The sequence below is a fragment of the Cavia porcellus genome, unplaced genomic scaffold (assembly GCF_034190915.1).
Source record: "Cavia porcellus strain 051 isolate PalLab524CR breed Dunkin Hartley unplaced genomic scaffold, mCavPor4.1 scaffold_22, whole genome shotgun sequence".
Lineage (NCBI taxonomy): Eukaryota > Metazoa > Chordata > Mammalia > Rodentia > Caviidae > Cavia > Cavia porcellus.
In genome coordinates this window covers 34,728,760-34,742,294 of record NW_026947505.1, presented here as the reverse complement: position 1 = coordinate 34,742,294, position 13,535 = coordinate 34,728,760, and the positions used below count along the sequence as shown (strand labels likewise).

The 13,535-nt window shown below is 32.6% G+C and overlaps 1 protein-coding gene across 9 annotated transcripts in view; it reads left to right on the top strand.

Moving 5' to 3' along the window:
• Stxbp5 (syntaxin binding protein 5) overlaps positions 1–13,535 on the top strand; it is a 155,304-nt gene that overhangs the window by 139,216 nt on the left and 2,553 nt on the right. For 8 of the 9 annotated variants that reach the window (XM_063233034.1, XM_063233032.1, XM_063233029.1 and 5 more), the window contains 2 exons: positions 5,048–5,159; positions 11,760–11,980. In XM_063233034.1, coding sequence (XP_063089104.1) covers positions 5,048–5,159; positions 11,760–11,980 — 333 coding nt within the window. The remainder of the gene's footprint in view (positions 1–5,047; positions 5,160–11,759; positions 11,981–13,535) is intronic. The other variant, XR_010041948.1, reaches the window with a different exon arrangement.

The window sequence follows — 13,535 nt, the reverse complement described above, 5'->3', positions numbered from 1 at the left end:
AGTTAAGATAGTTGCACTGGTAGTTAGTCTTGGTTTGTTGAAAAAAGTTTGTGATAATATTGTTTAGACAGGATCTGGTACTCTGAATAACTATTATGAAGATGATAATATGCAATGTATTAATTATTATAACTCTCTTACTAACCTGTTTTTGAAACTTATTGTTATGTTTATTTTTCTCTTTAAAAATTTTGCTAAGTTTCTGATATAAAATTTTGCTTTTTATTTGAAAGGTAAATCTCAAAGTTTTCCTGTTAGTATTTCTTTTGTTAGTAAAATGTTATTTTTAAAGAAACAATATATTGCATATATTCTTAAATTACTTTTATCTGAAATTCGTGCTCTTAATTCAACTGTGCAAAACTAAACTTTGTCACTTTACCGAGATCGATGTATTGTGTTCTTTGATCATAGCTATTCTTTAGTGAAAGTTAGTAACAGACATATTAAATTTATGTTTATGTTTATAAATGAATTGGTTTTTCAGTAGTAAACTCCTTCAGTAACATGACTTCATATGCCTTCATGAAACAAAGACAAATGAAAAATGATCACTTTTTTTTTTTTTTGTCTTTTTTCGTTTTTATTGGTACCAGGGATCGAACTCACGACTGCCTGTTTGCAAGGCAGGCGCTTATGCCGTTGAGCTAAATCCCCAGCCCCAAAATGATCACTTTTTAAGGAGTTTATGATTAAATATTTTCTTAGGACAATATTAACATTTTGCTAACCTCCATAATTTTAGTACCTTGAAAAAATGCCTTAGTGAAAATCTGTCAAATGAAGATTACTATGAATTTTATAAATACTATTTCTTGGTTTTTTGAATGCCCTTTTACACTGTGCATTCATTTAACCTTAGCCAAAAATATAAAAGATGCTTACAGATATTAGTGGACTTTTGAGCCAAGTTGGCATCATAGGGACCAGATTGATGTTCATGATCCTGCACATCAGGCAAAGAAAAGCAATCTCTAGAGAGGAAACAAACAAGGTATTGCACCCAGCTTTAATAGCTTTACTGACCTGTGAGGACATGGTACAGAGAAAAGGTTCCAAGGCAAAACCTGGCAGAACCAAGAGTCTGGGCACACCAAGGTAGAGAACACTACAAAGAGAACCCGGGGAATCTGCAGGGAGTCCCTTAAGAGTGTTCTGTGGAATGCTGTTCGGCATGTGTGTGTGACTATAAAGTCTCTGTCCAAGGAGAGAATCTGAAAGAAATAACCGTGCCTGGTACCTGAGCCAGGAAAGGCAAAATGTATAGTCTCTGGATATTTCAGTTTCCTGAGGCTTTGGTAATTACCACAGATTTGGAGCAGGTTGGCATTGGGTGGGGGCGGGGGAGTAGCAGAGCAGGAAATTATTTACTCATACTTTTGAAAAGCCAGAAGTCTAAAATCAATTTCACTAAGCTAAAGTCGAAATCCTTGTAGGGCCTTTCTGCCTCCAGAAGCTCAGGGAAAATTGGTTCCTTCCTCTTAAGCTTCTGGTGGCTGTTGCCACTCCTTAACTCGAAGCCACTTTACTCCAGTCTCTGCCACGTGATCACGTTGCCTCCTTTTTACTGTATGTGTCACAATTTCCATTGCCTGTCTCTTAAAATGGATATACAACTCATCTAGATAATACAGAATAATTTTCCCAGGGCAAGGAACCTAATCACATCTGCACACATCTATTTTCCAGACCAGGTAACATTCGTGGGTTGTAAGGATTAGAACCTGATATATCTGGATGACCATTTTTTAGCTTCTGCTCCAGACCTGTCTAACATATTATAAAAGCAAGACCTAAAAGACTTAAAATGTTTCTTAGTGTACCATAGTGAAGCTCAAAAAAACTTAGAGAAAATAAGAAATATCCAGCTCACAGGGGCTGGGGATTTAGCTCAGCGGCATAAGCGCCTGCCTTGCAAGCAGGCAGTCGTGAGTTCGATCCCCGGTACCGATAAAAAGAAAGAAAAAGGCCAAAAAAAAAAAAAGAAAAGAAAAGAAAAGAAAAATATCCAGCTCCCAAGAAGTTAAAAGTCATAAGGTCCATCATCCAGTCAGATTACCACTCATGCAAAGATACAGAAAAATAAAACCCCTGATGGAGACACTAATCAAACCAGAATGGACATAAGTGTTAGAATTCACACTGAAGGATATGCAACCAGTATTACTGCTGTATTCTAAATACTCAAAAAGTTAAGAGACATGGCAAATAATAAAAATCACAGTCAGAATTCTGAAAACGAGAAGTTGCAGTACTTGAGGCCAAAACAAACTGAGTATATATTATAGAAAAAAAGATTGGTAAGCTTGAAAATGTACCAATAGGGAAAAATAACTGAGTGATTAGATTTATAACACTAAATTTATAGCACAGTATTAGAAAAGGAGGAAATCTTAAGGCAGTGACCTCAGTTTTCACCTTAAAAACTGAAAAAATAGCAAGTTGAATTCAAAGTTAATAAAAATAAATAACAAATATCCAAAGGGTAATCAGTAGAACAGAAAACATAAAAGCAGGAAAATAATTAAACCAAGGGCAAGTTCTTTGAGAAAATCAATATAGTGTAGTTGAACTTAAACTAGACTGTTTATGAAGAGAAGTTACGACTTGTCAGTAACAGGATTGAGAAGAATTGTTACTAAACATATACTATAGATAAATACATAATCGGATACTGTAAACACTTTTATGCCAATAAATTTTAAAATTTAAATAGACACATTCCTTCAAAGACACAAATTATCAAAAATCACCCAAAAAAGATAGATAACCTGAATTGTCCTGTTTCTATTAAAGAAATTGAAATTAAGGTTAGCAACTTTGGACCAAAGAAAATTTCTTTCCAAGCCTGATTGGTTTTCTTTTGTTCTCTATCAACAATCCAGGAAAGACTAATAGTATTTCTATGCAGCTCTTCCAAAAATTGAATCAAAGGAATGCTTTACAATCTATTCTGTGAAACAGGCATTAACCTCCACCAAAATGAAAGAGTCATTATAAGAAAAGGAGACCACATGTAAACCAGTATCCTTCACAATAATAAAAGCAAATACTCTAAGCAAAATTCAGCTCAACAATATAGGAAAAGAGTAGCACATAATGATTGAGATTTATCCCACTAATAAATGGGATGTTCAAGTGAACATCAGAGTTCACTTGAAAATCAGTATAATTCGTTGTATCAAGAAACTTTAAAAAAAAAGCAGTTGAGAGAGTTTATTATTCATTCTTGATTGTAGAAAAATCTCAGCAAATAAGGAATAGAAGGAGATATAAAGAACATCTAAGTAAAACTATACTTAACATAATACTTAAGGATGAAGTATTAAACTTTTTGAAGCTAGAAAAGGATGCTCACTCTCACCATTTAAATTCATTGTTGCTTTTAAGATTCTAATCAGTAGGGGCTGGGGCTTTAGCCCAGCAGCATAAGCACCTGCCTGATAAGCATGAGGTCATGAGTTCAATCCCCAATACCAAACTAATAAAACAAAAAATAAAAAGATTCTAATCAGTAGATTCAGACAAGGAAAGGAAGGAAGGAGGGAATCACCCCTGGAAAGGAAAAAGAAAAAGCTCTTTTTTTTATAGATGACATGGTCATCTACATGGGAAATCTGATCAGATCTACCCAAAAAAGGCACTAGAATTTTGCAAACATGGAGGATATGAGATCAGTATACAAAAATAATTTCATTTATGTACAATAATAGTGAACATTTGGAAGTTGATATTTAAGCAGCAGTCATTTTCAATAGTAAAAATACGAAATGCTTTTGGATAAGTTTGAAAAAATTTGAAAGATCTCTACACTGAAAAACCATAACAAAATAAAGAAATGTATTAATACCTAAATAAAGATAGATATCTTGTGTTCGTGGATCAGAAATCTCAATATGGTTAAGATACTGATTCTTCCAAAGTTGATTTGTAGATTTAAGACAATAAAATCAGAATGCCAGTGTGATTTTTATGTTGTTGTAATAATCAACAAGTTTATTCTAGAATTCATATGTAAATGCAGGACTAAAGTAACTCTGAAAAGAACAAATTTAACAAGTTGACGCCAACATTTTAAGAATTATAAAGTTGGCATCAAGACAGAAAAACTTGTATATAAACGAGTAATTTTTGAAAACAGCATACAACAAAGAAATATTGCTGTTTCAACAAATGATTCTGGAGCTCCTAAAATCCCAAAGGTGAAAACAAAGCAAAAGAAAAAAAAAAATTTACTCACAATAGATTTGGACCTGCATGTAAACCAAAATCTATAAAACTTCTACAAAGAAATGAAAGAAAATCATTATTACCTTGGGTAAAACAAAAATTTCTTAGCTACAAAACCAAAAGCACCATTTTTAAAACAACAGTTTATAACTGACAAAATTAAAACTTTTGCTTTTCAAAGAACACTTAATAAATTAAAAAAGACAAGAAACAGCCCAGAATATTTGGCAAAGTTTGTTTCTAATCTTACATCTAGAATACATAAGAAACTGAAAGGGAGAGCAGGGGAAAGGGATAACGTGGGCAGGGGAGGGATGAAAGTGATACAGCATGTTTTGTGCATGTACAGTTGCCAGAGTGAAACCCGCTCTTCTGTACAACCAAGTTAAAAAAAGGTGAGGGGAGGGCAAAAAACAGACTTCTGAAGCTTAACAGACAGAAGACAATCAAACAATACAAAACATGGGCAAAATAGGATACTTGAAAAGATGCTCAGCATCATTCATCATTTGGGAATCTTAAGTTAAAACCTCACTGAGTTCATTAAGCACCTTATAGCCTAGGCAGAAATACCATCTTTACCTGAAAGGCAAGGAAATACAATCTAGTGAAAGGAACAGGCAACAAGTTATTCCTAAAAGCCTTGCTTTGAATAAGTCAATACTGCCAGATCTGATCATTTGAAATGTGTCATTGTTTGTGAATCTCAACAGTTAATTATCTAAACTTATATTAAAGAGTTTACAATAATAGTTTTGTTAATCACAGTTTAATTTCCCTGAAGCCTTAACAATGAAAATTTGTTTTGATTTTAAAGGAGATGTTGGGTGAACTCTTCACTCCTGTAGAAACACCTGAAGCACCAAACAGGGGATTTTTTAAAGGCTTATTTGGAGGTGGTGCACAGTCTCTTGATAGAGAAGAACTATGTAAGTTGATTTGTTTAACTTGAATTGTTCATCTTTTTTCTCTTTTTCTCAATAATTAATATATCCACATTTTAACAAAATATGTAGAAATATTTTGTCATTTTCTCTCAAATCAGGAAAATATTTTTTCAGAGAACCAAAATCAAAATACTTTAGAAGCAGAAAAAAATGTATTCACCACTTTCAATATAATTCAGAGTATTTTATTTGAATTAAATATCATCATTTTATTCCTATGATTGTCTTTCACTGATGAGTATGTTAATCAGATTTCCAGCTCTGTGATAAAATACCTAAAAAATAAACTTAGAGCTAAAAAGGATTTATCTTGGCTCACAGACTCAGTCCATGGTTGGGTTGGATCTGTTATTTGGGGGCATGTTGAAAGGCAGGACATTAGAATAGAGTATATGGTAAAGCAAAGCTGCTCAACTCATGGTACGCAGAAAGCAGAGGAAATGAATGGAGAGCCAGTGATCCTAGTATCCCTGTAAGGGCAAGCCCTAAGTGATTTATCCTCCCTCTATTAGACCCCAGCCCCTCATAATTCTAACAGCAGTATCAATTGAGAACCAGGCCTTCGACCATGAGCTCTTAGGGGATACTTAAGATAATATTCCTTTTCTGGTCCCTAGAGGCTCATGTATATCTTGTTGTAGTACAATAGAATATTTGCATAAAATTTACCAGTTGAGCATTTCTAATTTAAAATAAATCTGAAAAATCTTGAGTATCATGTTACCGTGCAAGAAATTCTGGATTTTGTTGTTTTAGGTTTGGGCTGATCAGTCCATTTTATGTTCAAGAGGATAGGTATTATGCCTGGACATTGTATCAAATAACTGAGGATAATAAAAATCAGTAAAGAAGATGGGAAAAATTGAAAATGGGTTTCTAGAACTAAATGATTGAAAATATCATTGTTAAAAACTCTAGATGAGTGTTAAGTGAAATTAGACATAAAGAAAATTACGTAATTTAAATATTAGAAGAAATCTTCCACAATAAAGTCAACAACAAAAAAAATAAAATACCTAAGCAGGATTTAAATAAAAACAGAAGTGGCTCCAAGAATACATAACATGTTTAGACTTCAAAAGTAAAGTAACACAAAATAAAGAAGAATCAGTATATAATATAAAGAAATATCCCTGAAACAGTTTTTAAATTAATGATTATCTATAAATTCAAGAAATTTAAGTTTAAGATAATTTTAAGCTTCTCAACTAGATATATCTTATGAAAATATACTCTAAAGACAAAAAGTGGCTATAAAAAAGTGATAGATGCCTTTTGACAAGCTGTAGACTGATAACTGATGTCTCTATATAATGGGGTAATCTATATACTGACTGTAATTATTGAAGGGTATTTTCATATATAATTGTAGATTAAGATACTTTTAGGCAAATGAACAAATAAATAAGCATTACTACAACACTAAAGGGAATTCTAAAGGGTGTATTTCAAATAAAAGGAAGATAATCCTTAGTGGAATGTCAAAGATGTAGGGAACAAAGATTTTAAAACAAAATAATAAATGCATAAGTACTTCTTGCAGTGTCTTCAAGGAGGAAAGAGAGCAAGCTAGTTTGTGAAGACTGATTACCTCTCAAAGATCCCACCCACAACTTCACACCGGGGATTTGATTTTAGTTATTAACTTAATAGGACAAAAGTTAAAAGTTGACTTTTAAACAAAAAAAAAGTAAAACTAATAAACCTGTCATGAAATCAAGAAAAAAGCAGAAAAAATAGGAAATGGAAAAAAAGATATCATTATTACCATTTTTAAAAATAATTTTAAAGTAAAATTTTTGAAAATTTTGGTGGAGTAAATTACCGTACAAAAACAGTAATAAAAATCTAAATAATAACTGTTAGATTTTGAAACAGTCATTTCATACTTTTTAACAAATAAACTCATGCTGCAGATTCTACAAATTGGTCTTCACTAATAAGTTCTACCAGATATTTAAAGAAAAAATAATTATACTTCTGTATGAACTCTAATAGAAAAAGAAAACATTTGTCTTAGGTTATTATTGTAACCTTAATGCTAAAAACCAAACTAGTATGAGAAAGGGAGAAAAAAGGTAAATATTACTCGTGAATATAGATACAAAAATTAAAATGGAGTAAAACCATGTTGAAACCAACATTTAGTAATAAAGGCTACATACCAACCTCATGTTTGGTTTGTGTCAAGAACTCGTAAGATCAGTGGGTAATTTAATAGATTAACATATTAATAAATTAGGGAGAAAAGTCAAATGACCACCTACTCAAATGCAAGCAAGGTATGAGTTGAAATTCATTATCCATTCATTACAGAGATTCCTAGAAAGTAAGTTGATAAAATTGTAACTACAAAATATACAATATTTAGCTGCCAAACCCAACAACAAATAGCACACTTAATGTCAGACATTAAAAAATAATAAAAACTTTATCTCTGAGATCACAAGTACTTACTAGTCATTTAAAATATCTTGAAGTCCCTAGAGGGTATACAAAGGTAATAAAGAACAAGTTACAGTAGTTGGAAAGAGGAAACAAAGTAAGTCATTGACATTAGAAAATCCAAAACAATCTATAACTAAATCATTAGAAATAATGATTAGCAAAATTAGCAAATTTACTGGATATATTCAGTACCAAAAAATAAATTTGTGTTATATTAATAACAGCAAGAATTTTTTTAAAATTTTTTCATTAGTTTTCTATTGCTGCTTTAACAAATCACCACAAACTTACTGGCTTGAAACAACCCAATTTTACTCTTACATTCTGTAAGTTAGAAATCAACATGGATATTATTGATGTTTCCAGAGCTGTTGTTTGAAGACACTAGCGAAGATTCTTATTTCTTTGACTTTTTAGCTTATAGAGACCATCTATATTTCTGTGCATATGATCCCTTTGCATCTGTATTTTTCTAAAACCCCATATCTCCTTCTCATTCTCCCTTTCCCTTTCTCTCTCTCTTTTTTCTCCCTATAGCTAGGAAAAGTACTTTGCTTTTTAAGAATTTGCATGATTAAATTTGGCTTATCTAATAATGCAGAATAATCTCTCCATTTTTAGATCCTTAATTCAGTCAGATCTACAGTTTCTTTTCCATTATAAGGCAACATATTCATGTGTTCTAGGGATTATAATACGGCCACTTGGCAAAGGAAGAGTGCCATTTTCCTCCTACCGATACAGGAGAAGGATGACTCTCATTTGCTAGATGCCAGATGTGCCAAGTTTGTGTCCTCTGAGCTCAAAGAATGAATTCCCAAGGACAGGGAAGGTTAAATGTAGGAAAGATTTATTGAGACATAGCTCCTGAGAGACGAGAGGTTCTGAAAGTGAGTTGCCTTTGAGACCCTTTGTCAGGGGTAATTTATAAAGCAAAGACACAATGTGAGTACAATGAGGATTCAAACTACAGTCAGTCTGTAACATTACAAGTTTAGCTGCTTAGTTAGTACTGATTATAGGAAAGCAAGTCATGTAGCAAGGGTACATAGAACAAAAGCATTTTTGAGAAGGAATGAATTTGGATGTTCTGGTCACCCACTAAAGTGACTAATGTCTGTCTAGACTTTACTCAAGTTATTTTTATCCCTCAGGGAGGCATGTAAGGCCTGGTCATTGCATCTTTATTTGGAGGCCTGGCCTTCAGTGGTTGTGCCCCCAGCCACAGTTTTGGTGTATCCTCATCTTTGCACTAACTCTCAAGGGTCCATCCCTGCCTGACGTCCTATTAGTTTTATCCAACTTAGTTGCCCATAATACTACCACAAAGTATCTTTTGTAGCTCAGTGGTGGAATGCCATGCACAAGGTCCTGGATTCAATCTCTACTACCAAAATTACCTGGAAATAATTATTAACAAACATTCAGGACCTCAATGGGAAATACTGAAAATTTTAAAACTTTGTGGCAAACCATTAAAGGAGACTCAAATAAATGGATGCGTACACTGTGTTTATAGATTGAAAAAATTCAATACAAGATGTTATATATGATAAAATACAAAATGTCATGATAACATAAGGTGTCATGTATGATAAAACTGATGCAGATATATGATCCAAAAATCAAATGCAGAAAACAGTTCTATTATAATGGCACTAAAAGGTAGACCACTGAGAAATAATTTAACTGAAGAAATGAAAGACATATGCACTAAAAACTTAAAAATATAATTTAAAGAAATTGACACAAAAGTAGATGGACCAACAATTCATGTTCAGTCACTAGAAGAAATACTGTTAAGCTGTGAGTACTCTCCACATTGATTTACACATTTAACATAATCCCCATCAGGTCTTGGCGTAAAACAAGAAGGTATCTCTAGGAATCATATGAAAATACATAAATGAAAAATAACCCAACCTACCAACCAAAAACTTTGACAAAGAAGAAAAATACTGGAAGCCACACATCCCGATTTCATAACTTCCCATAAAGCTGTACAACATGAGGACAGTGGAGTACTAGCACAAAGATAGCTATCTACATTGATAGGGTAGAATTGAGAGTCCAGAAAAGGCCTTGTAATATTTATAGTCAACTAATTTTTATAAGGATTCCAAGAAAATTCAGTGGTGAAAGAATGTTTTGTTTCAATGAATGGTATTCGAAACTGAATATCCACATTAAAAAAACTGGAGTACAACTTCACAGCATACACAAAAATTAATTCAAAACACTTTACGAACTCCATATAAGAGCTAAAGTATAAAAGGAAGACATAGATGTAAATCCTTTGAACTTGGATTAGGCAGTTGTTTCTCGGGAATTGTACCTAAATCAGAAGCAAACAAACAAACAAAAAAATACAGAAACGTGAATTCATTCAAATTTAAAACTTTGTGTTTCAAAGAAACTTCAAGATAATGAAAACTATATTTCAAAAAGTGATAAAAGTTTGCAAATCACTTATCTATTATCTAATGAGATTTAGTATCTAAGATTTATAAAGAAGACTTACAACTTGAATAAAAAGACAAATCGACTCATTTTAAAATGGGCAGAAGGTTTGAATAGATGTTTCCCCAAAGAAAATATACAGGTGATCAACAAGCACATAAAAAAAAATGCCAGCATCATTTGTTACAAAATACAAATGAAAACCACAATGAGATATGGCTACACACTTAATAGGATAGCTGTCAAAAAGATGTATGAAAACAAATGTTAGCATATGTAAAGAAATTAGAAGTCTCTTGTCTTGCAAGTGGAAAGAAAAAATGTTACATCTTAGAAGTATCCTCAAAAAGATAGTTCCTCAAAAAGTTAAGCATAGGATTACGTATATTACATTAATTTACATAGTTAATTCTTATGAGTTCAATAATTTCGTTACTGAATATATACCCAAAATAACTGAAAACATCTACACAAAAACTTCTACAAATGGTCATCATAGCATAAAAAACTAAGGGAAAGAACCCAGATTTCCATGAACTAATGTATGGATAAGCAAAATATAGTATATCCATAAAATTATATATTATTCAGCCATGAAAAGAAGTACTGGTACTTGCTACAGCATAATATAGTGAACCTTGACAACTTTATTTTCAGTGATAGAAGCCAGCCACGAAAGACTGTGTACTATATGAATCCATTTATATGAAATATTAAGAATAGGCAAATACATAGAGATTAAATAGATGAGTGATTGACGAAGACTAGAAAAGGAGAAATAGGAAGTGATTGCAAACAGGTATGGGCTTCTTCTGGAATGATGAAATGTTCTGAAATTAGATAGTGGTGATGTTGGCACAGTCTTGTAAGTAAACTAAAACCACTAAATGCTTAACAGACAGTTTTATAGTATGTGAATTACATGAAAGAAGTAAGAGAGGAAAAGGGATGAGAGAAGGAGAGGAAGGAACTGTAAGCTGAAAGAAGAAAGGGAATGAATCTGGAATAAGAGTGAAGTGATGTGGGTGTTGGATGATCAGGAGCTGGATTATGAATGGAAGGAAGCAGTAAATCCTAGGATGTTTTAAAGCAGAGATTTGATCTGTTTGGTAAATGCCAAGATAAATGACACAAAAAAGAATGCAGGTTATCTGTGAATAATGAAGACTGAAAAAGAATAATAAATAAAGTCATTTTTCTTCTGAGCCTAAGTAGTTATTAAAAGTGTCAAGTAAAATCAAATTTGTACATTTTAACTTAAATCTATGCATTTGAAGTTACATAGTTTTAAGTTTAATATTGTGATCCTTAGCAGTAATTTTTAACTATTAATATCAGTTTGCCAATGGGAATATTGTTTTAAGTCACTGTATTCATTTTCATTGTTTAAGTCACTGTATTCAAATAATTACTTTTGCAGAAGTCCTGCAAAAGCGTATATTTAGTATAGGATATTTATTAATGTACATTGTTATTTTTTCATGCTCAAAAAAAGTATCTTGAAATTATTTAGACCATCATGATTAAAGCCAAATATATATTAAAGGGAACTGTATAAATATTATAATTGTCACTCTATTAAAAATTGTACTTCAGTGTTACCATGTAGTAAGATTTTATACTTACAAAATTTTCATTATTTGACTTACGTTTTGCATTTATCAATCCATTCAGTCGGAGAGTCATCCTCAGGAAAGGCTTCAAGAAGTCTTGCACAGCATATTCCTGGCCCTGGTGGTATCGAAGGTGTGAAAGGGGCAGCGTCTGGAGTTGTTGGTGAACTGGCACGAGCTCGTTTGGCGCTAGATGAAAGAGGGCAGAAGCTTGGTGACTTGGAAGAAAGAACAGCAGCTATGTTATCAAGTGCAGATGCATTTTCTAAACATGCCCATGAGGTATGTCTATCAAAAGGATCAAAGAAACCTGTTTAAAGCAAGTATGCAAACTGTGGTAGCTGTTATATTTCTACACATGAATTTTCTTCTTTGTATAATCACATATTCCTAATTTTTGTCACTAGAAAGAACCATTACAAGCATGTGTCTCAGACCCTTTGTTCTTACTGAAATTTATAAATTTTGAAGGAACTTGTCCATCTGGATCTTTATAAATAATGTCAGCAGTTTTGCAACTGTTTCTTGGGGAATACAGTAGCAATACTAATTTGCTTTAGTTCTTCATAATGTACTACCTTTTGTCCTAGAAAAGGAATAATTTGCCTCCTTGATTCTCTCATGTAGATCTAAATAACTGAAATTGGCAAACATTTGATTCAAATAAATAGTACTAAGTCTGTTTCAGACCAGTTCACGTGGAGAGGTAGCAGGCTACCTTTTGCAATGAATTCATTTTATGGAGTTCAGAAGTCATGGAAGAGCTCAGAAACAGAGTAGGGTCTGTACACAACTCTCTGAAAAATATATTTTTGTGAGTAACTTATTCTCTAAAAACTGAGTGTAAAAGCCTTTATGTAAAATCCATATTTTTCATTTTTGCACACATCTGCGGTGCTTTGGACTGAGATACTTACCCATATTTAGTTCCTAGTTTGAGGATATTTTGAGTTTGTTGTCTAAAGAAATTATATTAAGGTTATTTTTTACGCTTGGGCATCCAATCCATGGTATTAGCTTTCCTTTACACATTTCAACCAAAAGTCATCACTTTACTCAAAAATGCTGAAACCTAGGATGCATGAATGAGATAACTTGACCTGGGAGATGTTTGCCCAGGACTTCAGAAAGATTCAGAGACTTTTTTGTAAGTACTTGTACTGTGCCTACATGCACCTCTAATGCAGGTTATTTAGTATACTCCAATTTAGGATAGGATTTTTGTTGTTACAAACCTGCACCTACCTCTATAATTCCTAGGAAATACAGAAACTTAAATCAGTTTCACAGTATATCCAAACTGTAGTTAACAAAGTGTACAATCTCAAGCTGATAGCTTTTCCTTTCAATCTAATTTTGTTCTTCAGCCATATTTGAGAGTCTAACGAAACAGACATTGAGATACTTGTGATCACGCATTCTTGAATCTGACTGGATAGGCTTAAATCCATGGTTCAACTTTGTGTAGCTTTAGAAAGTTCAGGTTCTTCTTCATTTATAAATGGGAAGAAAAATAATGTGTAGTCGAACAATAGTTGTACAGATAATGAAATCAAGTAGGGAAAGTGTGTCATTCAATACCAAGTAGGAGCTCAGTGAATTTGAGATAATAGTAGTAGTAGCATTTCCAATTTCACATTCCCGGTTCTTTAAGCATGTTTTGACAGTTAACTTATTTGTAGGTTATCTCAGTCTCCAAATTATGTTACATTTCTAAGAAGTTTGAGAGTCTAGTTGACTAGTTCTTAATGATTATGGTCATTTTTCTTCTAAGTGAATCAGTTTTTACTGCATTCAATAAATTTATTTTGAGTAAACAATGTAATAACTCTACAGA